Source organism: Chrysochloris asiatica, unplaced genomic scaffold, assembly GCF_000296735.1.
Source record: "Chrysochloris asiatica unplaced genomic scaffold, ChrAsi1.0 scaffold00048, whole genome shotgun sequence".
Taxonomy (NCBI): domain Eukaryota; kingdom Metazoa; phylum Chordata; class Mammalia; order Afrosoricida; family Chrysochloridae; genus Chrysochloris; species Chrysochloris asiatica.
Genome location: NW_006408566.1, coordinates 802,406 through 829,949, shown reverse-complemented (window position 1 = coordinate 829,949; position 27,544 = coordinate 802,406). Strand labels below are relative to the sequence as shown.

Below are 27,544 nucleotides of genomic sequence, written 5' to 3'. Positions count from 1 at the left end.
CTAAGAAATGTGCAGTATGCTTATATTTGTGTCATATTTGTATTGCAATGGACTATCAAAGGGTTAAAGAGCATCTAACAGTGTATAAGTCACATGTTTAATACCACCAAACAATGGAGTCCTTCCTGGTGTGGCGCTGTGGGTTAATGCACCAGACTGCAAAGCAGTTTGAACTGCAAGGACGGCGGTTCAAGCTCACCAGCTGCTTCTCGAAATGCCTATACAGGGTCTTTATGGGTCAGACTCAACTCAGCGGCAGTTAACAACAACAACAATGTGGCACTGTAGGATAAACACTGGACTGCAATGTCAGTTTGAATCACAAGGTCAGTGGTTCACACTTAAGAGCCACTCCTCCAAAACTCTGTACAGAGTTGCTTTGAGTTGAAACTGACTTGGAGGACATTTAACAACAACTACAACAACAGTTTGCAAAATGTTAGTTGTTAGTTACATCTAATTTCAATGAGCTCTGGCTGCTAACCAAAAAAAGTGGTTGATTTAAACTCACCCAGCAACTCCAAGGGAGAAAGACCTGGCAGTAAAGATAGTCAATTCTGACTCATAACAACTCTGAAAAGGGTTTCTGAGGAGCGACTGGTAAGCTTGAACAACTGACCTTTCATTTTAAACTGACCTTGTAGTCCAGCACATTAAGCCAGAGCACCACACCAGGCCTCTGGACCACAAATTGCAATGTTATATACAAAAGTTATATAAGTGTTGGTCAATCATAACACTTTTAAAGTTTCAAAAATCCCAAGTAAATAAACACAAAATAAGTTATTCTAAATGTTATGTAAAATCAAAGAAAGAATCATTACCATCAGTATCCAAACTAACAAGGATGTTTGGTCTTAAACTGAAATGCATAGTGTTGACCATATTGATCAAAGAAAGTACAACTAGAATTTCTAACAGAAAAAATGGAGTTACCTTGCAAATAGTGTATTCTCCAAGGAAATAAGAAAGCAGATCAATGATAAAATGTTAGATAGTCTTATCCTTTAAGGACAATGAAAGCAGATCACCAGGCTTGTCTTTTGAGGTACCTCTGGATGGGTTTGAACTGACATCCTTTCAGCTTGTCAACCATTTGCAGCACTTAGCCAACTGGGGACATAAACTAAACAAAAATATCAAATTGTCAAGCTGTTGTTTCTCTACATACCCTCCATCTATGTATGTAAACTTCTGAAAGTAATATTTCTATCCCCCTAGCCCTTCCCCTAAGAATTATGTGCTTTTAGATTTACTCCACATCAAAATAGCAGTTTGGCGCTCCCTGTTGTTGGTTTTTTTGTTGTTGTTACTAGGTGGAGTCAGTACTGACTCATAGCGACCTTATGCACAGCAGAACGAAACACTGCCCAATCTGTTGCCACACTTGAGCCCATTGATGCTGCCACATGACCAGTCCATCTCATTGTAGGTCTTCCTCTTTTTCTCTGACCCTCCACCTGACCAAACATGATATCCTTCTCCAGGAACTGGTCCCTCCTGACAATATGTCTGAAGTATGGGAGATGAAGTTTGGCCATCTGGCCTCCAAGGAACACTCTGGCTGCACTTCTTCCAAAATGGATCCATTGGTTCTTTTGGCAGCCCATGGCACTTTCAACATTCGGCTCCAACACCATGAAGTCAAAAGCATCAATTCCTCTACGGTCTTCCTTATTCATTGTCCAGCTTTCACATACATAAGAGGTTATTGAAAATACCATGGCTTGGATCCAGTGCACCTTAGTCCTCATCTGACATCTTTGCTCTTTAACATTTTAGAAAGGTCTTGTGCAACAGATTTGTCTAATGCAATATGTAGTTTGATTTTTTGACTGCTGCTTCCATGAGTGTTGATAGTTGATCCAAAAAGAATGAAGTCCTTGAAAACTTCAATCTTTTCTCTGTTGATAGGAATGTTGTTTATTGGTCCAGTGATGAGGATTTTTGTTTTCTTTGCTTTGAGATGTAATCCATACTGAAGGCTGTGTTCTTTGATCTTTGTCAGTAAATATTTTAAGAACTCTTCACTTTCAGCAAGCAAGGTTGTATCATCTGCATATTGCAGGTTGTTAATGAGTCTTCCTCCAATCCTGATGCCATGTATTTCTTCATTAACCCAGCTTCTTGGATTCTTTTTGCTCAGCATGCAGGTTGAGTAAGTATGGTGAAAGAATACAACCTTGTCTCACACCTTTCTTAATTTTAAACCATTCAGTGTTCTGTTTGAGCAACTGCATTTTGGTCCATGTACAGATTCCTCACGAGCAAAATTAAGTGTTCTAGAATACTCATAGTTCACAATGTAGTCCATAGCTTGTCATGATCCACACAATTGAAGTCCTTTGCATAGTCAATAAAGCACAGGTAAACATCTTTCTGATATTCTCTGCTTTCACCCAAGATCCATCGGACATCAGCAGTGATATCTGTTGTTCCACGGCCTCTTCTGAATCCAGATTGAACCTCTGGAAGTTCTCTGTCAATGTATACTTGCAGCCATTTCTGTATTACCGTTAGTAAGACTAAAGCATGGGATATCAAAGAGATTTTCCGATGATTTCCGCGTTCCCTTGGGTCACCTCTCTTTGGAATAGGCACAATTATGGATCTCTTCCAATTAGTCGGCCAGATCGTTGTCTTCCAAATTTTTTGGCAGAGGTGAGTGTCTCCTGTGCCGCCTCACGTTCTTGACAGATTTCAATTTTTATTCCATCAACTCCTGGTGCCTTGTTCTTTGCCAATTCCTTCAATGCACCCGGAACTTCCTCCTTCAGTATCATTGGCCCTTGATCATATGCTAATTCTTGAAATGGTTGAACAGTAACCATTTCCTTTTGGTACAGTGATTCTGTGTATCCCTTCCATCTTCTGTTGATGCTTTTTGCATCATTCAATAATTTGCCTAGAGAATCCTTCAATAACAAAAGTCAAGGCTTGAATTTTTTCTTCATTTCCCCCACCTTGAGAAATGCTGAGCGTGTTCTTCCTTTTTGGTATTCTGATTCCAGATCTTTGCACATTTTGTTGTAATATTTGGCTTTTATCTTCTCGAGCTGATCTTTGAAATTTTCTGTTCAGCTCTTGTACCTCTTCGTTTCTTCCATTTCTTTAGCATCTCTGTGCTGTAGAGCAAGTTTTAGTGTCTCTTCTGACATCCATTTTGATCTTTTCCTTCCTTATCTTCTTAATGAGTTTTTGCTTTCTTCTTGTATGATATTCTTGATGTCATCCGCAACTCTTCTGGTCTTCAGTCTTTAGTGTTTAATGTATCAAATGTGTTCTTCAGATCATCCCTAAATTCAGGTGGGATATATTCAAGTTCATATTTTGGTTCTCGTGGACTTGTTTTCATTTTCTTCAGCTTCAGTTTGAATTTTCATATGAGCAATTGATGGTCTGTCCCACAATCTGCCCCTGGCCTTGTTTTGACTGATGATATAGGGCATTTCCATTGTGTCTTTCTGCAGACGTGGTCAATTTGTTTTCTTTGTATTCCATCTCCTGAGGTCCATGTGTATAGTTATCTCTTCTGGTGTCTAAAGAAGGTATTTGAAATGAACAAATCATTCATTTTGCAGAATTCTATCATGCATTCTTCAGCATCATTTCTATCACCAAGGCCATATTTTCCAACCACTGATCCTTCCTCTTTGTTCCCAACCTTTGCATTCCAATCACCAGTAATGATCAATACATCTTGATTGCATGTTTTATCAATTTCAAATTGAAGAAATTGTTAGAATTCTTCTATTTCATCCTCACTGGCTTTAGGGGTTGGTGCGTAAATTTGAATAATAGTGGTATTAAGTGAGCCTCCCTGTGGGTGCATGGATATTATCCTATCACAGACAGTGTTGGTACCTCATGACTGATGGATATGTTCTTTCTGACAATGAAAGCAACACCATTCCTCTTCAGTTTGTCATTTTTGGCATAGTAAACCATGTGGTCATCAGATTCAAAATGGCCAATACCAGTCCATTTCAGCTCACTAATGCCTAGGATAACGATGTTTATGTGTTCCATTTCATTTTTTACAACTGTAATTCTTCCGGATTTATACTTCATACATTCCATGTCTCGATTTCCAATGGATATTTACAGCTGTTTCTCTTCATTTTGAGTTGTGCCCCATCAGCAAATGAAGATCCCAAGAGCTTTTCTCCCACTGGCTTTGCTCCGTTCACATCATCACGGTCAACTCTACTTTGAGGAGGCAGCTCTTCCCCAGTCGCAGTTGAGTGCCTTTCAATCTGATGGGCTCATTTTCCGGCACTATATCTGACAGTGTTTCTCTGCTATTCATAAGGTTTTCAGTGACTAAATATTTCGAAGTAGTTCATTACCACTTCTTCCTAGTCTGTCTTCATCTGGAAGTTTATCTGAAACCTGTCTACCATGCATGACCCTGCTGGTATTTAAAATATTGGTGGCATAGCTTTCAGAATCACAGCAATTCACAATCCACCACAGTACGACAAACTGACAGACGAGTGGTGGTTGGCATCCCTAAGAGAGTCAAATTATATACCTTTGAAATGTTCTAATTTTCAGACATGCATGTAAGAGCCATCTGACTTCCTTGAGCTTCATAAGGAGGAAAACAGAATCTAACTCAAAATCAGCCCAAAGTTGATTCCTATGAAGTAGACATGCTTCCAATACACCTTCTTTACCCAATTGTGACACCAACCTTTCCTCCCACAACACTACCTGCTTCGTATCTGGATTCAGTAATGCATTGCAATGGCCACATAGAACTCATAACAATACGATTATGGAGTTTACTAAGGAAATGAACTGAGTACAGTTCATGATCAGAGAAACTCAGGACACACCAGTTCTCCAGTCAAGAACACTTCACACTTCTCTCAGCCTTGTGGCCCCTACCCACTACTGTCCATAGGCCTAGAACCTATAGCTGCTCTCTTGATGCCATTGCCTCTGCTGTCACTGCTTTTCTAGGTAAGAATCTCATGCTTCACACATGCTCTTCCTTCTTGATGGTTCTGGGATTGCATGTTCCTGCTTCTGAGAATGCTCCTTTTAAACCTAGCCTCATGGCAAAGCTAACCAATCCCAGCTTAGAGTCGTCGTAAACACTTTGCATAGTCCCACCTAATCACTTGGTGAGAATTAGAAGACATTGGATAAAGCAACATGAGGGGGCTGTTGGGTGAATGGTTGAGGTTTCCCAATGAGGTCTCATAGGGCAGCCCTTGCTACCTTGGGAAAATTTCCTTAATGCAGCTATCTTGACCTTTTCCTCACCAGTGCAGTTTTCAGTTTTCTTAGAACTTCATAATAAGCCCCCATGTTCATTGAGAAAATCTATCAAGATAACTTCTTTGGAATCCCAAAAAACAGAGTCCTGATAAGGCACTTTGGGTTGATACACTGGACTGCAAGGTCAGCTTGAACCAAACGGTATGCAGTTCAAACTCCAAGGAAACGCTATATAGGGCCGCTATAAGTTGGGACAAACTTGACGGCACTTAACAACAACAATAAATTTCTAAGTTGTCTTCTTTCCCTTGAATTTAATTGGCCCAGCAGAGCCCCTTAGAAGCCACTATTTTTAATGGACTTTTTTTTTTTTTAATTGTAACAATGTACATACAACAAAGCAGTTTCAGCCATTTTCACTTGCACAGCTTTTTATTTTATTTTTTTAAGGCACCCTAAGGTAAGTGTATTACTGAAAGAAGTTGTCTGCAGAAACATGGTTGATGACATTTTGTTTAGAATAAACTCGTGAATGTATGAACTAGAACCCTAGTCACAAATTTTGTGACATTACGTATGTTAAGTGCCTTAGAGTAGGTCCCTACTCAGTGATCCTGTGTTGGGTTTTCTAAGAAGTGACTGGTAGGTTTGAACTGCTGATCTTATAGTTAGCAGTCTAGTGCTAATCCTATCAGGACTCCTTTATATATGTTGTTACTGTTAAATGCCTTTGAATTGTTTCTGACTCATAGCTACCCTCTCTAAGGTTTCTGAGGAGTGACTGATGGTTATCCTACAATGAACTACTGACCTTAGCAATCTGATGCTTATCCTACAATGCTTAGAGTCAACTAATGAAGGCATATGTGTGCAATATGTTCAATACATTTATTGGACTCTGAGTATGACATTGTGCTAGGTTCTGGCCCGGAATGCTCATATAGCGATATAAAATATATGTACACACATCCCTATTATACAGCAGAGAAGAGGAAGTTCTAACTCTACATGGTGGCATGTACACTACCTGGAAGCGGTGGCAGTGAGGAAAAGTTCCACAGGAGGATGTTACTTGGATCAAATAAGGGAGGTCTTTAGTTACTTGTTTGCACAATGAAATGAAAAATTTCTATGGTGTTGGGGAACTAGAAATTAGATAACATTGGGTGAAAGTGTGGGACTAGTTCATTCAGATAAGGTTGAAAAAATAAGCAAAGGTCTATTTTATAGTCAAAATTTCAAAATTATTTTAAGCAAGGATTTGCTTATAAAGTATTAAGTATGCGTTAGTATATTTTTTAAAACGAGTAAGCCCATTGCTTTGGAGCCATTCTGATTCAGGAATCCTGTAGGAAAGAAGAATTAGCCCCAAAGGGTTTCCGGTGCTGTGAATCTTTATGGAAGCTAACTGTAAAATCTTTCACCTGCGGATTAGCTGGTGCCCTCAGTTTACAACCACGCGCTTAATTGTTGCACTACCAGGAGTGTAAAATGTGTTTAAAAGTCAGCTACAAATTAAAAAAGTATAAATATATCTTTTCCGAAGGCTTTAGTGAGAAATAAATTGGTTACAAATGCCATGTTACCAAAACCTATGTAAAGTGTCAGTAAATCTTATGTCGGCGGGAAACGAAAAAAGACTAGAGGGGAAAATGACTCCTTTCACCAAACCTCTGTAGTTCTTGCTTTTCTGTAGCTGCAGGCGAGACGTACTGAGCTTGCGCGGGGCGGGGCCGAAGGTGACGCGTTGTGTGCCGCAAAGTATTGTGGGGAGTTCCGGCCCACTAGTGAGGTGGTGGTAGGTTAGGTGGGGGCGGCCGTTTGTTTTCTCGCCATCTCCAACAGAACTCGCGCGCTCTCTTCCCCTCCCCCAACGAGTGGCGGGGTGCCTTAACGGCAGTGGCGGTGGCAGCACAAGCTGTAGCAGCGAACACTCCTCTCTTTCCTTTTCCACGAACCGGTTCCTCTTCCCTCACCCTCTCACTGTTTGTTGTGTGTTTAATGTGTTAAAGCAGGAGCGAGAAAGCGAGCAGCGCCATGAGCAACACCACCGTCGTCCCCAGCACGGCGGGCCCGGGCCCCAGCGGCGGGCCCGGTGGCGGAGGTGGTGGCGGTGGAGGCGGCGGCACCGAGGTAATCCAGGTGACTAATGTCTCCCCGAGCGCCAGTTCTGAGCAGATGCGAACCCTCTTCGGTTTCCTAGGCAAGATCGACGAATTGCGCCTCTTCCCGCCAGAGTGAGTATCGCCCACCATCACCGTTTTGCTAAAGTCTCCCTAGGCTGGGCCTAAACCCCACCATTTCCCTAGGCCCTCTGCGCAGCTTTGCTGCGCCTTGCAGCTGGCGGTGCCTTCACTGTCGGCGATCTGCCTCTTAGGCCTGTAAGGAACTGAAAGGGGCAGAGCGAACAAGGGCTTTGACTTTTCAGCTTTTGGCTCTTGATCTGGGTAAAAATTTTCCCCCTCAAAATTGTGCTGATGTGGTCCTTTTACTTGTGCACGGAACGTCAGAGTAATCGCACTTTATATATAAAGTATCTTCGAAAGAAAGGTAACAAATTATCCATCCCTGTTGATTTGGTGTTAAACTTCTTAGACGGAGGTTCACTTGTTACTTTGATTCTGGCCCAGGGAATATAATTCAAACAGACTCTAATTCGAAGAAGCTTAATTTTATAATAACATGGATTTTTCCTTTGTTTAAATAATGTACCGGTTTATGTTATTTCACGATGTTTTTGAGAAGGAATTTTATAGAATGCTTAGTATGGTTTCTGTCACCTTAAATTTCCTCTCACCTTAAAATTATTTTTGTCACAAAATTATTAAACGAGTAAATTACTTTTTAAGGGAAAAGCTATAAAAAAAATGTGAAAACTTTTGGTAATAAACAGAATTCTGAGTAGTTTTCATGAGTGAATTCCAACTGGATGGCAACTGATTTGTTTACACACTATGTTGAAAGTTCTGTGATGTTACTTAAGTATGAAACAGGAAATTGAGATCCTCAAGAAACTACCTTTAGTGGAGATGGTGGTGTTAGTGACTTCGGTCAATTCCGACCCATAGCAACCCTATATAGGGTTCCCAAGGAGAAGCTGGTGAGCTTGAACCACCGACCTTGCAGTTCAAACGACTTTGCAGTCATGGAGGTACATGTAATCATTAGTGTGTTATACTAAAAAGTTGGTCAGAATGAATTGTTTGATAAAACATTTACCATATTTTCATCTAAAATACTTTTGTGGTTGTTAAGTGCTGTCGAGTCTGTTCCTACCCATAGTGATCCATGTTGGGTTTCTGAGGAGCTGCTGGTGAGCTTGAACCACCGTCTTTGAGGATCAAACCAGCTTAGCAGTCCAGTGCACTAACCCACAGTGCCATACCAGGACACCAATCTAAAATACTGTTGCTGTTGGTTTTGTACCTGGAGCTGATGTTAACTCATAGTGACCCTGTATAGGGTTTACTGAATCAGAAAGCCTCATCTTTCTCCTGCAGAGTGGTTGGTGGTTTTGAACTGCTGATCGTGAGGTTAGCAGCTGTACTTGTAACCACTAACCAGAGAGCTCCTTGAAGAAGGTGTTATATGAGCTGAGACTTGAAGTGAAAGGTACAAGCTATTTTGAATTTCTAGGGTACAAGGATTCCAGAGAAAATAGCAAATTAGAAAAGCACTGAGTGCAAGAACAACTTTAACATTTTAAATAAGTAGTAAGAAGATCACTGTTTGTTGAATGGATGGTGTCCAGTTGATAATTTGGAGAAATTGGTTTGCATTGGGATACAGCTTCCTCATACTATCTGTGTCTAGTGTAGAGTTCTAGGAATGTCAGGCCTACATGGTTTTATTTTGAACAGAAATAAGGGGTCTTCAAAGAGTTCTTGGAAAAATGGAGTTAAAAGGTAATGGAGTATTTCCAACAACTTTTTGAAGTCCCCCTCCATATGACTTGGCTCTTGTAATTAAGGACAAATAACTTGCAAAATGTAGGCCTATGAAAATCAATGCTTTGCATCAGTTTTCCTACAAAATACCCTTGTATTAAGTTGTAAATTTGATACAGTAAAACAACAGAAAAGGAGAGCAGGACATTTGATGATTATGGTAATTTTTACTACCCTGTTTGAGAGATTAGATTTATTTATGACATAATTCTTTCAAATCTCACATATTGGGGTTTTTATTCTAGTTGCTGACTTTGGTGCTTTGAAGATATTATTTTTATGATGCATTTATAAATATATCAGGTCTTCCTGCTCAGAGTGACCCTGTATGGGATTTCCAAGGAGCAGCTGCTGGGTTTGAACCACTGACATTGTGATTAACAAGCCACACCCGGATTCCTGGAGGTCAAAAAAGGTCCAATTACATAAAATCCTGTTTTCAACACATTTGCCTCCTGATTTTTTGTTTTCTTCAAAAGAAATTCCTGTTCATCTGGAATAATCCTTCACCCTCCCACCCCGTAAGATAGCTGCATGATAATGCCTGTATCTTTCTGTTGCTCAAATGTCACCTTAATTAGAGCTTTACCTAGGCACCCTTTATAAAAATGAAACACCGTTGCTTTCTGCCTTCACTGATTTACCTATATTGCTTTGTATTTCTCTGTAGTGTACCTGCACTAACTGATAAGACAACCTAAGTTTAGTGTATTGACATAAATTCAGTATATCAATACTGAGCCCCACCTATATCTTAATATATCTTGAGTCATTTCTAATAATGCATTTGGAAGGAAAAATTCATTGTTATGCCATACATTTCAGTAGCAATATGCTCAAGAAGATTCCCTCCTTTGTTTCATTGAATTCATCTATTTCTTGGTTCTTTTAAGTAAAAATCTGGTAATAATTATGCCCAGTGATGTAAGGTACTGTCTGTCTTCACAATAGATAATAGATCTAACTTCGTTTTCAGTTTGAAAGCTGCTTACAGTGCCCTTCTCTGGCCCCCACATTTATTTTTCTTGTTTAGAAACAAGAACAATTTTTGTTGTTTTGGTTCTTAAAATACATATTAGAAGTCAGTATTGCTGTCTATATATGAGACAATTTTCTTATTTTATCCACTCTTTACAATCTAAAGTAAGAATATATTTCAGGTGGGTGGTTTTGTGTGCCCAAGCCACGTTATCAGTAAGCATTAGATTGAACCCTAGTGTTGTGACCCTCTTATCTTTTACCATTTGTGCTTTTAAATTTAGCAAAACAATTTGAAGCATCATGCTTTAAGTTAGTAAGTATTCTTCAAATGCTTGTTTTTAGTGGAATTTCAGATTGGAGGCTGTAAGTGGAGTGTTTATCAAGTATGATTCCAACAAAGCATGTGTTAAAGTTATGCATTAACTAAAAGCTACTGAAGGAGTATTAATAAAGTTAAATTCACTAGTAACTTCTCAGTGATGAAAAAGATACTTTGATGATCACATGTATAAATAAGTTAATATTGTTAGGAAAGAGAACTCAGTCTTTTTATTTATTTTTTAAATGAATGCAACATTTACTATAATGTATTTACAACTGTGAATAATAAAGGGAACACAATGAAAGAAAACATGTGAAGTAAGCAGAGTCAAATTTCAGTGAAAGCTACCTTTATCACACACCTGTTTACTTGGGTTTAGGAGATATACCTAGTTAAAAGCTCACAATGATCAGAAATGATTAGCACATTAGTATTAAGATGGGAGCTGAAAGTGGTAAATTGGTGGCCTAAACCATAGATTGACATGATCATGTCAATCAGCTGAGAGTCTTGTTAGGAATCAGGGCCCTCCTTCTATAAAAGGGTGCTGATTCAGTAGGCTTGACGTGGACAAAGGACACTTAAGAAACATTGAAAACATTTTCAGTAGAGTACAGAGGTGTCATTTGAGGGGTCACTTTTCCCTATTCTACTCATCAGTTATTTTCAACTGCCCTGCTTCATCTCTGTTAATTCTTAAAAATAGCAAACAAAGACATTAACATTTTTAGAAATGTTAATTTACACAAAACTGATTGAGAAAGTATAAAAAGGTAATTGTTGGGCTAAATAGCAACAAAAAGTCATTTTTAAAATTTGTTTAAGACTATTTGAAGTAGGGAAAGAGGCGGATTGCTTTATTTGCCCTTCTGATTTATCATTGTTGTGAAGTGCCGTCGAGTCGGTTCCAACCCATAAATGACCCTGTATAGGGTTTCCTAGGAGCAGCTGGTTTGCAGTTCAAACGGCTTTGCAGTCTGGCGCATTAACCCCATAGTGCCACACCAGTGTCACTTTATTTTGTCCATGTGTAAAAAAGAAGAGGCTTTCTGTTCTCATAAAAGATTTACAGGGTCACTGTTGGTTGAGATTGACTTGAGAACACACAACTACCACCACAACTTTTAGGGCTTTATGTAGCCAAAATAATAATTAAACTATTCCTGTGACATGAGTGGATGAAACAAAATAGGAATTAAGTATTCCCAAGTGGTTGGAAATATATTGTAGGCACATGACTTATTTAAAGGTGGTATTTTTAAGATTCTTTTGGAGTCCTGGTGTGGCGCTGTGGGGTAGTGTGCTGGACTGCAAGATCTGTGGTTCAAGTTCATCAGCAACTCCTCAGAAACCCTATACAGGGTCGTTATGAGTCAGAAGCTTCTTGATGGCACTTAACAATTCATAAACTCTAAGAACCTTACATTTAATAGTCATTTGTATTTCAGTCATGGAACAGTGCTATGTGCTGTCGAGTAAGTTCCAACTCATAGCAACCCTCTTGGGTTTATGAGAGTAGCTGGTTTGTTTGAACTGCTAACCTTGCAGTTACCAGTCTGGTGCTCATTCTACAGTGCCACCAAAAGAATTGGTAGAAGTCACTTTTTAAAAGGAATTTAAGTCTGTGCCATTTCCCAAGGCATTGTGTTAGGTGCCAAGAACATAAAATAGCTAAAATTAAAATAATTCAATGGTGAAAACATGGGTGTAAGAAAAGAAATATATTTATATAAGCTGTGGATTAATGCACTGAGCTGCAATGTCAGTTTGAATTGCGAGAACAGCTGTTCAAGGTCACCTAGAGGTCCTCAGGTTTGCTGTGAGTCAGAACCGACTCCATGGCACTTAACAACAACAATAACAGAATTTTAGTAAGGCACCCTGTTGGCATACGATCCTGAGCTGTGCAGTTAACTGACAGGTCAGCAGTTTGAATCTACCAATTGCTCCGTGGGAGAAATAATGAGGTTTTCTGGTCCCATAAAGATTTACAACCTTGGAAACTGCACCATTGCTACAAGGTGAAACCGACTTGGTGGAACATGTTCTAATATTCAGGTCAAGAAAACTCATTTATAATCTAGTAAGTCCACTTTGAGTAGTATATTATTTTGCCCCTGTAGTGGGAAACGTTGAATTTTTTTTAAGAGAGGACAAATGTCAGCTGCAATAATCAATTTTCTAAGCCAAAACTACTGGGTTTTGTTCTGACTCAGCAATACTATATAGTTTACAAAAGCAACTAGTGAGTTTGCCAACCTTGTGCTTAGCAGACCAGTACTTATCCTATAGTGCCACACCAGGGCTCTGTTTTATTTTTATTTTTGGTAGTGTTATGAGGTGAAAAGTGTTGGCCCGGTGATATATATGTAGAAATTGCACCGACTATAAGACTTTACTTCAAACTACTTATAACTTGATATTAAAAGTTATCTGCACTGAAATTTCTATGTGCGTTGTTGTTACCTGCCCATAGCGACCCAGAACAGGGTTTCCAAGGGTAGGCAGTACTTAATTTGAAATGTGTCTTTGTTTTGACTTAATTGAACTGGTGCTATAGGATAAGCACTGGACTAATAACCACAGGTTGGTGGTTCCAACCCACCAAGGATTTCTTCTTCTTGTTACATGCCATGGAGTCGATTCCAACCCATAGCAACCCTGTATAGGGTTTCCAAGCAGCAAATGGTGAGCTTGAACTATAGATTTTGCAGTCTGACGCATCAGCCCACAGCGCCACACCAAGACTCCAAGGAGTTCTTATTGTTGTCAAGTACCATGGAGTCGGTTCCAACTCATAGTGACCCTGCACAGGGTTTCTGAGGCTGTAAGTCTTTATGGGAGCAGAAAGCCTCATCTTTCTCCCGTGGAACAGCTGGTAGTTTCGAACTGCCAACCTTGAGGTTAGCAGCCCAATTCGTGACCACTGCGCTACCAGAGCTCCTTTATATAGGGTCACTATGTGTCGGAACTGATTCAGTGGCACTTAATAACAACAGCATACAGTTCTATATTTTTATCTGCTCATTTGCTTTGTTGTTGTTATATGCCATGGAGTCAATTCCGACTCATAGTGACCCTGTACAGGGTTTCCGAGGCTATAAATCTTTATGGGAGCAGATAGCCTCATCTTTCTCCTGCATAACAGCTGGTAGTTTCAAGCTGCTGACCTTACGGTTCGCAGCCCGATTCGGAACCACAATGCTACCAGAGCAGAACTCCTTTCATTAACTTTAGAAATACATGTATTATTTTGTGGATTGCAGGTTTGTGTTACAGATGATATTTTCTTTTATGTTTTTTTGTTTTTCAGTGATTCACCTTTGCCAGTCTCATCCCGTGTCTGCTTTGTTAAGTTCCATGATCCCGATTCAGCAGTTGTGGCACAGCATCTGACAAACACTGTCTTCGTTGACAGAGCTTTGATAGTCGTACCATATGCAGAAGGTTTGTGCTTTGTTTAACTACCTATATGGCATCCTATGATGACCATCTAATCTACCTCAGTGTAGTTACAGAGTGAGTGTTAGTCACATATTTAAAAATTTAAGCTATTAACGTTTTCAAACCCTTGTTATACTGTGGTCCATATTATATTGCTAACAGTTTTTTTTTTTATTATTATTCTAAAAATTATAAATCAGATACTGCTTTTATAAGGTATTTTTTTGTTTTCTTTTTAAAACATTTTTTAAGTTGCCTAAAGTAATATCCCTAGTTACAATTCTCTAAGATACATCTATTTAGTAAACTTAATGTTGAGTCCTATGAAAAAGTCCAGATGGCCAACAGTTCGCACTGTGCAGACTAACACAGAAGCTTTCAAATAAATGCATGACTGGTTTAAATATATGACTAGGTTAGTTTCATTTTCTGATTGTGTTCTCTCCCTGAAGACTTAAGAAAAAAATCCCATCTTAAATTCTTCCAGTATACCAAGGGTTGCAATATTTTGGTTTCTGCAAAAAGTTCAAGATTTCATATAGCTTAGGTGCCAAATGGGCACTGGGTATTTTGTTTTATACCAGATTTTCTTGTTCATTCTTGCTATATTTTCTAGAAATCTCTAAATAATAAATTCTTCTCTCTGTTATTTGTGTGTGTGATTTTTGTAGTGGAGAAGGCAAATGCAAAACCCTTCCAGATGACTGAAAAACAGTGGGTCCTCTGCAGCTACAGGGGATTCTAGACATTAACTAAAGGCCAGCAAGCACTCAAGTCCCCCCAAGTGTTTTCCTGGTGTAACCATTTGTTAACTACATTTTCTCTCTTTTTACATTTTAGGCTGTTAAAGCAATTTGACAGGAAAAAGCAGGTTTTGGGGGTTCTAAAAACCACTGCGACAAGACAGCACTATTTTAATGCCACTTTATAAAACTTTCTAAGGCATATTTTATACTTAGTTTTGTTCCCAATGTACTGTTCCTTGGTTTGCTCTTTGGTAACTATAAGTTTGATCAAACAAATCATTTACATATTTTAAGTTTATTGGATTTTAAATTAATAATTAATATACTGACCAGGATTTAAATGCTTTGCCCTTAAAGAACTGGTCAGTGAAAGCAGAATTTCTATATTGTTGTTTTTAGATGCTAACATAGATCTTTCAATACCAATGTGAACATTTGCATATCATGCCTTGTAAAATGTCTGGTCCTTAAAAGCTTAGAGAAATTGCTTCTGGTTTTCTGAGAAATGAACTTTCATAGATTGTTTAAGGCATGCTATATTATAATAGCACATCTGCCTACATGATCATAAGGTGTATGGGCCCAGTTTTAAGGTTTTATTTTAAAAACAAAAACTGATGAACTTTTGTTTTAGTCTATTTTGCTTTAGCAATTTCTTTTATGCCAGTGTGTCTACTGTAGGATAAGACATATTACCAAGAGAAATTTTATAAAATTTAAGTTCAAGAAGATTTATAGATAGATCATAGGTCTTGGGTAAAAGGTCAAGTCATATGAGTAATCAGCAAAACATTTTAGTTTTTAAGTTTAGAGAATTTGTATTGGCTAAGACTTGATAGCCCACAAGCCCTGGACATAATGCAGTATATCATACTGGTTTTCAGAAATCTTTTTACACTATAATAATTTCTCTAGATCTATTTTTGCAAGTGGAATATTTGGGAGTATATCTAGAATTATCATATTTTATGTGGGAATCTATTTTTTGTATATTTAATATCTGGTATGATATTCTGTATTAATCTTGTCACGTAAATAATATACTCAGTCACCATTCAGTGGTTCTAGCTCTGACACTTAGGTGTTGGCTCTTGGTCAGTGTTTTAGAATAATAAAGACAAAGTATGTGGTAAGGGTTAGTATTAATTGAGATAGTTGGATTTGGAAGGAGCTCTTAATAGTAATTGTTTTGGGGGTTATTTAGGTTTCTTGGTTAATGTTTGTTTCTTTTGTCTGTTTCTTTTTCTTTCATTTCTACACATTCATGCAGTATTTCATGGTTCTATCAAAGCAGCAGTAAAAAAAATACTCTTGACGCATGAAAATTAACTGGTGAGGGGCCTCATTGCTATTTTTAAATTGTAGTTTATTTTTAAATAGTCTTTTTTTAATCAGAGGATCAGATGCATGATTTTTTTTAATGGATGCAGATCTTCTATCAGGTGTCTCACAATAAATAAATTCAAGAGGATTTTAGTTTGCCAGAAATATTGCAAATGCACTAATTTGAGTAAGATGTTGATATATCCTCTTGAAACATAATTTTGCATGCAAAATTATCCCATAATCTTTGTAGGTTTGTTAATATTGATGCATTAATGCCCTATACCTAAATTTATCTTCTCCCTCCCCCTCCATAACTCTTGGTATCTAAATTGATGACAGCTCTGACACAAGCAAGATAACAGTGCTGTGTAGTATACATTTGTTGATATTATCGGCACTTCTCAGTATAGGTGGAAGGAACCATTACCTTTATTTAACAGTGGTTTTTCTTTTTTGTTGTTGTGTTTTACAGTTCTTTTCCCTGGTTCAGCCTGAACTATATACCAGGCCCTGCTGAAAATACCACCCAACAGTTTTCTTCTGCAGCTTATCCAGTTTCTCTTAAGTGCCCTGTACATATTGTATGTTTTATGATGAGATGCAGTTTCTTAATATGTATTACAGAAATACTACTGGTATTTGCAAATAATGTAGTTTAATTGTATTATTGAACTCTCATTTTGGGGGCTTGGGCACATTAACAGATTAATCCATCTGTATAGGGCTTTTGCTGTTGGATAGAATTTAAATTGTCTACATAAATATTTGTCAATAGGACCCTTAGATTTTATCTGAATACACAGATTAGGCTTTAAAGCAGAAATACATGTCTTTTTTTTCTTTCTTTTTTCTTTTTTTTTTTTTCTTTTTTTTTTTTTTGCTTAAGGAGTTTGACTAAGTCAGTGTTTGAACTGATACTATATATAAAAGCATTTTTTGGTATGGTTGGCATGGCACATGTTGGAAATAAAGTATTTTACTGTACAGGTAAGGAATGTGCCATGTTGTTTACCTATTCTCTCTCTTTATCTTTCACTCACTTCCACACACGTATCCTGAGTGTATTCAGAGACCTTCAGAAACATTCATTTTCATGAGTCAGCAAAAGCCCTACTCCTTATTCCAACAGATTATTTCCTTTACATACTTTTCTTCTCTTAATTTTTACAAAATTTATATGGTAGGTGTAAAAAAAAAAAAAAAAAACCATAGTAACTGTACCATATTATTAACCCCTAAATCAAACTTTTTTTGTCTTGTGTATCTTGATTTTTCTGTGTGCTTTATAGTGAAGCAGCCGACACGAGTCGTTGTTCATAAAACAGCTTTTGAAAGTTGAGAGCACATCCCTGGAGAACCGACTGTGCTTGCTTACGTTTGGTTCATGACTTAAAAATCGAGTACAGGTGATGAAATCTTGGCAGTGTTAACAAAAAAAAGTAGTGTGTATTGTGCTATTTTTTTTACTCTAGAAACTTAACCATTTATAGAGAAAAAGGAAACAGATTTTCACACATTGAAGTTTCATTCTGACATAAAATTAATGATAAATAATCATAGAAATCAAGTTTTATATTTTAGCGAACATAAGTACTTTCAACAAACTCAGGTGGTGTATCAGGGAGACATTTTCTGGGTGTTTTTTGTGTGTTTTCTGTCTTGAAAAAGATTGTGTTCTAATGGAAGGATATTTCTCTGCAGGAGTTATTCCTGATGAGACTAAGGCTTTGTCTCTGTTGGCACCAGCTAACGCAGTGGCAGGTCTTCTGCCTGGTGGTGGACTCCTGCCTACTCCTAATCCACTTACCCAGGTATAAGTTCTGTTAGATTTTAAATTGTGGATACAGCTAAACATGCTTAAACCGTATGACTCTAGTTCATAGACCAGTGTCACGTGTGCATGATATATCAAAGGTTGCATTGAATCATGAAGAGTTAAAAACAAGTGTCTTAGAATTTTGCACTTTTTGCTTTGGGTAATAGAGGAAAAGAAAACTGAAGGTCAGTACTCTTTAGAGCCTACTTTCTACAAAGCCTTCTTCCTTTCACCCACTTCAGAAACATCTTTAGGCGTTCACTTAAGTAGGTTACTTTAAAATACAGATGGATTCTTGATGGGGATATTTAGTGTGGGCAGATGAAATAGAGTTAGAGAAAGTTTCTACAGGATTTTATTGCTAACCCTATTAATGTAAGAAGCGTACAATTTTCTAACTAACGGCACTATAACCAGCATCCATTCTAACCATTCAAAGAGACTTTAACTGGTCAGCAGTTTCTTATAGTGAAATAAACAAAAGTAGTATATAATGAACCTCAGAATTTCATAACAGCATTTTATTTTGTTGTCATCCCTGCAAAAGTGATTGTTTCTGTTAATTCTTATGTGAGCAGGAGAACATAGTATAATGGAAAGAGCATTAGAATAGAAGTCCCAAGTTTAGGGTATTGACTTATCTCTTAAGTGCTATCCAGGCATGTTGTCCAACTCATAGTGACCCTCTGCTGTATGGGGTTTTCAAGGAGTGGCTGGTGAGTTTGAACCACAACCTTGTGGTTAGCATTCCACTGTTTATAATAGAGCACCACACCTGGACCTCTAGTTTTTTGGGGTGTAAAATGGAAATCTAGGTGTTTTCTAAATCCTTTGAAGCATAAAATTATATGTTGTTGCTATAGTCAGATGTGGATTCAGAGCAACTTTATACGCAGCAGAATGAGGCACTGCCCTTTCCTGTGCTTGAGCCCATTGCTGCTACCACTGTGCTAATCTATTTCATTGGGGCGTGGTGTCTTCCTCTTTTTTGCTGACCCTTGACTTTACCAAGCACGCTGTCCGTCTCCAGGTACTGGTCCCTCCTGATAATACATTTGATTATTACATTATTGGAGAGGAAGTCTCGCCATCTTGGCTTCTAAGGAACATTCTAGCTGTACTTTTTCCGACATAGATTTATTTGTTGTTTTTGCAGTCCATGGTAGTTTTAAATTCTCCTCCGTACCATAGCTCAAATGCATGAATTCATCTACAATCTTCTTTACTCATTGTCTGACTTTCATATGAGGTCATTGAAAGCACCATGGCTTGAATCAGGCACAACGTAGTCCTAACACTGACATATTTGATCTTGAACACTTTAAAGAAGTCTTGTGCAGCAGATTGCCCCTGGGCTATTACATCATTTGAGTTCTTGTGTGTTGATGGTTAATTCAATCAAAATCATGTCTGACAACTTCAGTCTTTTCTCAGTTTATATTGATGTTATTTATTGATCCAGTGGTGAGGATTTTTGTTTTCCTTTATATACATTGAGGTGTGCAGCCCATACTGGGTAAGTTCATTTAAGTCCTCTTCACTTTCGGTAAGCAAGGTTGTATGATATCTGCATATCACAAGTCGTTAATGGGTCTTCCTCAAATCCTGATGCCACAGTTGTTTTATAATCCAGATTCTCTTATTATTTACTCATCATACAGATATAATAAGTATGTTGAAAGGATACAAACCTGGCACATACCTTTCCTAATTTCAAACAATTCATTGTCACCTTGTTCTGTTTAAACAACTGCCTCTTGGTCTACATACAGGTTACTCATGAGCATAATTAATGTCCCGAAATACTAATTCTCTGTAATATTGTCCATAGCGTAACATGTTCCACATAATCAAAGCTTTTGTATGGTCAGTAAAGCACAAGGAAACATCTGTCTGATATTACTTTGCTTTCAGCCAAGATCCTTCTGATGTCAGCAATGATACTCCTCGTTCCTCATCCTTTGAATCCAACTTGAGTGTCTAACAGTTCCCAGTCAATGTACTGTTGCAAAATTTTACTTGCATGCGATATTAATGATTTTGTGTTCCATGAGGTCACCTCTCTCTGGAATGAGCACAATACAGATCTCTTCCAATCATTTGTCCAGGTAGTTTTCTTTCAATTTCTTGGCATAGATTAGTGTGTGCATCCAGTGCCACGTGAGTTTGTTAAAAAGATATTCCATCAATTCCAAGAGTCTTGTTCTTTTCTGATACCTTAAGTGCATCTTGGATTTCTTCCTTCAGTATCAGTGGCTCTTGATTATATGCTTCCTCTTGAAATGGTTGATCATCTACCATTTCTTTTTGGTACAGTGACTCTGTATTCCTTACTTCTTTTTATGCTTTCTGCATCATTCAAGATTTTGCCAAAAGAATCCTTCAGCATTGGAAGTTGAGGCTCATATTCTGGCACTATATTTGACAGTATTCTGTTGCTCTTTGTGTTTCAATATTCTCATGCTATCTGACAATGTTCCACTGCTATTTGTAGAGATTTTCAATGACTAAATGTTCGAAAGTAGTCGATCTTTACCTTCTTTCTAGTCTGTCTTGGTATCGTGCTGTTGGTCAGTGCACTGAACTGCAAGGTCAGCAGCTCAAACTCACCAGCCCTTCTTTGGAAACACTATACACGTTCGCTATGAGTTGGAATTGACTCAACGGCACTTAACAATACAACACGGAAACCTGTCCACCGTCACTGACCCTTTTGGTATTCAAAATACCTATGCATAGCTTCCCGATTCATAGCAACATGCAAGACACCTCAGTTCAACAGTGTATTTCTCATAATCAGTAAATAGTTAAATCATAGACACTTTCGTAATTAAAGAAATAACATGTATAGAACTTCAAACTGTCACTAAAGTCCACAAGCATTTTACAAATTTTGTATATGTTAAATTAATCAGAATTATATCAGAAGACAGTAGTTTGAACATAGAAAGTGTAATGCAGGGGGCCTTCAAACAGTTGGTAGGAAAATTTCATGGTTTTTTTAGTCTTTCTGTAAAGGTTTTGAAATTATTAAATAATAACTGTGTTGTTACTAGAAGAATGATAAAGAATACATAAGTACTAGTTGCAACAACCACTACTTCTGGTACTGAGAAAGAATACAAGGAAGAATCTCATTTAGATGAGGTGATTCCTTTTAAAAGCTTAAGTTCAGACTTCCTTGTAAAGGATGGATGGTGAACCAGTTCTCAGGGTGCCCATATAACTTGCTGAGTCTGGGTAGTTACTTACTGGTAACTGAGGAAAAGCAATGAGTATCCCACAATAACCAGAGACTTCACAGTGTCCTCTATAGACAAAGCTGAATTAGTATCAGGCAAGCTATCAAAGCAGAAATATTTATTGAGTACTGTCTCTAGTAACACAAAATAAGGCAAACCAAAACCCATTGCCAGTTGAGCCCCCCCCTTGGTGTGGGGTTCAAACTGCTGATCTTTTCTTGGGCAGTTGGTGCTTTAACCACTGTCACCAGGACTCTTGAAAGCAAAGAGGATTTGGAGCTATAAAATATTATTATATTTGATCCAAGAGTACACTGAAAAAATGTATTTTTTTCCTGTATCTTGGTTTTGGGGGTAAAATATACTGCAATTACTGGGAAAGATGTGCCATCCTAAAAGTCAAGAGTCCAGAAACTTCACACCAGGAACCACGAACCTGTTTTTGTGCTATAATGGCAAGAGTTTCAAAGCTGCAACAAAGGCTACAAGACCTACAAACTTTTCAAAACTGTTTGCTACCTGACCTTTACAGGAAAAGTTACTGATGTGATGCTCTGGGATAATGGGCTGGACTGCATAGTAGTGTGAACCGCAAGGTTGGTAGTGCAAGCTCATCAGCTGCTCCACAGAAACCCTGGACGGGGTCTCTGAGTCAGAACTGACACCACGACACTTAACAACAGCATACTATAGGGAATAGAAATGAAGTTTAAAGTAAGTAAAATTTGAATTTCACAGATTGGCGCTGTTCCATTGGCTGCTTTGGGAGCTCCTACTCTTGATCCTGCCCTTGCTGCTCTTGGGCTTCCTGGAGCAAACTTGAACTCTCAGGTATAACTTCTTTTCAACATTGAGCCCATTTTAAATAATTAAAAAATTTATTTAATTGCTATTAATTTCATTTCAGGAGTAGTAATATTTTTATAATATAAACTTATTAAAAAATTTTTAAATCACTGAATTTAATTAGTCTTTTTCTCATTAAAGAATTTCTGGCTTTATATATTTCACAGTAAGTAATAGTTTCATGTCATGTCATGGAATCAGAAAACAGTTATAAGAGGCTGGGAAAGCAGGTATATAATTTGTCTTAACACTTTTAAATGTTTCTTTTCTTTCGTTGTAATTTAGACTCTTTTTTTTGCAGTCTTATATGTTACATTTCTTTAAAATTTTACCTTCAGAAAGTCTTAAAATTAGCAAGAGGAAATAAATACCAGTCAAGTATTATTTTATGTATTACTGCTATTATATGTGTTTTTTTGCAGTCTCTTGCCGCAGATCAGTTATTGAAGCTTATGAGTACTGTTGATCCCAAGTAAGGGTTTTTCTTTGTTTACATGGGTTATAAAAGCAGGGTGTGATAGATACTTAAAAATCAATCATTTAAAATGATAAGAAAGTTACCTTATGTTAGGCAATGGATACAATATAGTTTATCAGAATCATTGGAAGAATTAAGTACTATGTTAAGCTTATTCATTCAAAAAATAAAGTGCTTACTATGAGTCCCTGCCCTTATATCATTTATACATAATCAAACATTAAAATATAGTTACACAAAAAATGTTACGGAAATTTTAGGAGGATGAACTAGTTTGAGTATGAAAGAGGCTGAGCCCTGAAGGTTGAATAAGAGTTAGCTAGTTAGAGTTGACAGAAATTAGTACATATTATGTAATAATAGCCAGTATCTTTTATTAGGTGTTTTGATAAATGTTCATACTATAACTAAAATTGTATCCTACTTACTACAAAACAAATTCAAGAATGGGTAATTCTTTCATACATTCAACTCTGTTTCCCCTTAATTTAATGTGGGTCAATAAGTAAGAGCTCGGAAGAAAAGGGAATGAGATCATTCATCTAACATCCATGGTTGTGGTGGTTGTTGCTAAGTTTCATTTAGTCTATTCCAATTCATATTGATTTAAAAACTGTATAAGGTTTTTAAATCTTAGAGGGAGCACAAAGCCTTATTTTCTCCCATGGAACAGCTAGTGAGCTCGAACCGCCAACCTTGTGGTTTGCAATCCAGTACTTACCTTATGGAATCACCTGCCTCCAAATCATTTATGATTAATAGCCCTTAGACCAAGCTCGTGCCTCCAAACCATTTATGGTTAGTGGCCCTTAGACCACGCTCGTACCTGCTACCCAATTTGTAAAATATTTCACTGGTAAACATGTAAAAGTATTTCATGTTTCCATTTTTAATTCTATTTCAGGTTGAATCATGTAGCTGCTGGTCTTGTTTCACCAAGTCTGAAATCAGATACTTCTAGTAAAGAAATAGAGGAAGCCATGAAAAGAGTACGAGAAGCACAGTCCCTAATTTCTGCTGCTATAGAGCCAGGTAAGATGTGTTTGTACAATTGTGTCTAATCTTAATCTTTATGATTTGTAGATAAAATTGTTAACCTACATTCAGAAATGCTTTTCTATACACTAACTCATTTTCTAAATTTCCAAAGTCTCATAAAAATCATGGTGCAATGATAATTGAAGGGAGAAGAGACTGTTGTTTCATGTATATTTGGAGATATCTAGAGACACTTGAAAGGAGTTCTGGTAGCGTAGTGGTTACAAGTTGGGCTGCCAACCTCAAGTTCAGCAGTTCAAAACTACCAGCGATTCCACAGGAGAGAGATGAGGCTTTCTGCTCCCATAGAGATTTACAGTCTCGAAAACCCTGTGCAGGGTCACTATGAGTTGGAACGTAACCACCACCACTACCAGAGAGTTTGGAGGCCTGGAGTGGTACCAAAGGAGGTCAATTGGAACAACAAGGTCGGTAGTTCAAACTCACCAGCCACTTCATGGAAACCCTACACAGGGTCACTATGAGTTGGAATCTACTTGACAGCAGTGAACAACAAAAGAGACAGACACTTTAAACATCCTGTAACGCATGGAACAACAAAACAACAGTCCAGTCCAAAATGTCAGTATTGTTTTGATGTTTATCATCATATTTGCATAGTTGAGGTAGCCTAATTGATACTTTACTGTTTGTTTGGCTTAGAGAATCTAGTGAAGTTGCTTTTCATTTTGCCATTTGGTGGTGGTGGTGGTGGTGGTGGTGATGTGCCGTGGAGTCAGAAGCGTCCCTGTACAGGGTTTCTGAGGAGAAAGAGCAAATACTTTGCCGATTGTCTATTTGAGGTGAAATAAATGGTTATCCCATTTTCTGATGATATATTTTTGTATTTTGAGTTCTGACTATTTATTTTCCCCATTAAATGTTACATTACTCATTTCTTAGTAAAGGGAATTTTTAATACATACTTTATTATTATGCGCCATTAAGTTAGTTCCAACTCATAGCAACCTTTAAAGACAGAGTAGAACTTTCCAAGCATGAATAATTATGGAAGCAGGTTGTGACCTATTTCTCTTGCAGAACTACTAATGGGGTTTGTATTTGAGCTGCTGGCATTTTGAAAACCATGTACAGGGGCACTCTGAGTCAGAATCAACTCTGTAGTACTTAACAACAATAGTATTAATAGTAAATACTTTTAAATTAGATAAATATATGTGTTGTCTCAGTTAATCAACAAAATTTAATTTGCCCATAGCCAGCAAGCTGTAGGTTTTAAGTACGTAACTAGCAGATCCAGGATACTATACTCTCTTTATTTTTCTTACTGAAATCTCTTTACTGAAAGTAGTTTTATCTATGAACTGTTTTAATGTTTAAGCTTTTGGATAATTACTGATAATTGACGTTTCACAAAAGTTTGTTATCATATTAATGAAGTGATATAAATATGAAAGAATCTCACTTTGATATAAAGCATAAAGATTTCAATGACTTTATTTCTCCCGTTAGGTGCCATCAAGTCGGTTCTTAATCGTAGGGACCCTGTGCACAAGAGAACGAAACACTGTCCAGTCCTGTGCCATCGTCACAATTATTGTCACGTTTGTTTCCATTGTGCCAGCCCAACTAATTAAGGGTCTTCCTCTTTGCAGACCCTCCACTTTTCTAAGCATGATGTCCTTTGCTAAGGACTTGTCCCTCTTGAAAATATGTCCAAAGTACAAGAGATGAAATCTCTCTCCTCACTTCTAAATACATTTCTCATTAGGTCCTTATTGTAAAGGAAGTTCATCTGTTTAAAAGTAAGGAAATAATTCTGTTACAGCTCTGGTTCTAATTTTAAAATTGTGTGAAAAAGAGGAACAACCTTAGGTAGATTCCACGATAAGAGTTGTTGAATTAAAACCAATTCTGTCTCAAAAGTAGGACAAACTATGAATGGATTACGGCTTTCTGGAATCCAGGGATCAGATACTGAGCTTCCTTCTTGGAGCACAGAGTTTAGTAGTAGAGAAAGAAAATAAATAACGAGCTATCCTTGCCTTGCAAACCCATTCACATGCATAATATATATTTTGCAGGACCAAGAATTAAAGTTTTGGAAGAAGCTTGGAGCATTGGTGATTCAGTGGAGATTTCTTATTTTCCGTGCAAGAGATTTGTATTTAATTCCTGGCCACTGCACATTATGTACAAAGAACACTCCCACCCACGGTGTCAGTGGAGGTTTACATATTGATAAGATGAAGGGCAGATTTCAAAGGAACTTTCACATAAAGACTAGGAACAAAAGCCTGGCAGTCTACTTCCAAAGATCAACCAGATGAAAACCCTGAAAATCACAATGGTCCAAAACTAACCATGGTCCAGATAATGTTTTGTTCCATTGTGCGTGGGGTCTCCATGAGTCACAGGCCAACTGGATGGCAGCTAAAAATAATGTTTTGATTTATTACATATTTTATTGTTAGATACTGGCTGGAAAGATGTTAACCAATACATAAATTATGGTAGTTAAGTCTAACTCTTGCTCAGTGGTAGCTGTTTGGGAAGGTAGAATTTAGAAAACCTGATGGCCAAATACTTAGCGCTTCACTGTTAACTGAAAGATTGGCCATTTGAACCTAACCTAAAACAGCTCTGGGAGAAGTTCTACTGATTTACTTCCATAAAAATTACAGCCAAAATCCCGAAAGACAGTCTTCTACAATGTAACTTGGTTAGTAGCCATTTGTTTTAAGTACTGTGGAGTCAATTCCCACTCATAGCTACCTTGTACAAGGTTTTTGGGGCTGTAGATCTTTACAGGAACAGAACGCCTCATCTTTCTTCTGTGAAACAGCTGGTAGTTTTGAACTGCTGACCTTGTAGTTGGCAGCCTGACTCGTAACCAGTACTCTACCAGAATAGCCACTGGAGTCTTAAAAAGCTCATGAGTGGCCATTGAAGGTGCAACTGTTGCTCTCCATGTACAAAGGAAAAAAGAGTGAAAAAGATGCTTGAAATCATTTAGTTTGGTGGCTTAATGGTAAGGACAACAGTCCACGACTTGACCAGAAGAGCTACATAGATGATGCCTGGCCACCACTAGCTAATGCTCTGAAAGACCAAGTTTACTGGTCAGAAAGAGACTGGAGAAACAACAGACAGTTGTCCTTTCGCCACACTTAGGTCTGGAAAGAAATTCACCCTGGTGACTTTTTCAACCAAGCAGTAGATAGTTAGGTATGGGGAACAGCACTAGTAAAATATATTCACTGTGAAATGGTCAACCATTCCAGATCAAAAGGACAACTTTACCTAAGGACAAAGTTTAGCAGTATTGGAAATGAGGGTAGAATGGAAATAAAAACCATAAGGAAGAAGTGGCATAACTTGTTACATGGAGGGGATTTCAGTCATTGAGATGCAACAGAGTATGGCTTGCTGAATGTAAAGCTGATCTGCTCTGTAAACCTTCACTCAATTCAAAGTAAGTTTTTAAAAAATTTCGTAGGATGGTTCTTTCTGTTATATGGATTCAGTATCGGCTTAATTATTTTTAAGTGCTGTTAAGTCGATTCCGGCCCATAGCAACCCTGTATAGGGTTTCCAAGGAGTAGCTGGTCAGCTTGAACCACAGACCTTGCAGTTCAAACGACTTTTCTGACTGACATATTAGCTAGCCCACAGTGCCACACCAGGGCTCCAGCTTAATAGTACCTACCAATAACTATAACAACCCAGGAGAGGAAAATGGACTCCTTTATAAAGCCCTCATAAAAATAAATCTGAAGAAAGAGAAAAGATACTTATTATCAAAATTTCACTTGCAAGACTGTCACACCCTTGAGATCATGCAAATGTATGGAGCCTTTAGCTGAGAATCAGAAGTCTAATTTGGATCTACTGAAAGCCTAGATGATTTATATCACTTCAGTAAACTTGAATATTCTGGTTGTAAAATGATTGCATATAACATTAAAAATATATGTGTAAACTGAAACCATAAAGGAATTACTAAATTAACTATTAAACTGGGAGAATCGTCTGATTTGAAATTTTCTAAATCCAAATTTCTTGTAATACAGATAAGAAAGAAGAAAAACGAAGACATTCAAGATCAAGATCACGTTCTAGGAGGAGGAGGACTCCCTCATCTTCTAGACATAGGTTAGATTATATT

General features: G+C 37.7%; 1 protein-coding gene across 2 annotated transcripts in view; it reads left to right on the top strand.

The window, feature by feature from the left end:
* Positions 1–27,544, top strand: part of SRSF11 (serine/arginine-rich splicing factor 11) — a 55,805-nt gene that overhangs the window by 16,733 nt on the left and 11,528 nt on the right. Inside the window, exons 2-8 of one of the 2 annotated variants that reach the window (XM_006862414.1) lie at positions 7,245–7,466; positions 13,793–13,926; positions 17,697–17,806; positions 21,792–21,884; positions 22,322–22,371; positions 23,282–23,409; positions 27,450–27,531. In XM_006862414.1, the coding sequence (XP_006862476.1) occupies positions 7,267–7,466; positions 13,793–13,926; positions 17,697–17,806; positions 21,792–21,884; positions 22,322–22,371; positions 23,282–23,409; positions 27,450–27,531 (797 nt within the window). In that variant the 5' untranslated portion in view covers positions 7,245–7,266. Of the gene's footprint in view, positions 1–7,241; positions 7,467–13,792; positions 13,927–17,696; positions 17,807–21,791; positions 21,885–22,321; positions 22,372–23,281; positions 23,410–27,449; positions 27,532–27,544 lie in introns of both variants that reach the window. The other variant, XM_006862413.1, reaches the window with a different exon arrangement.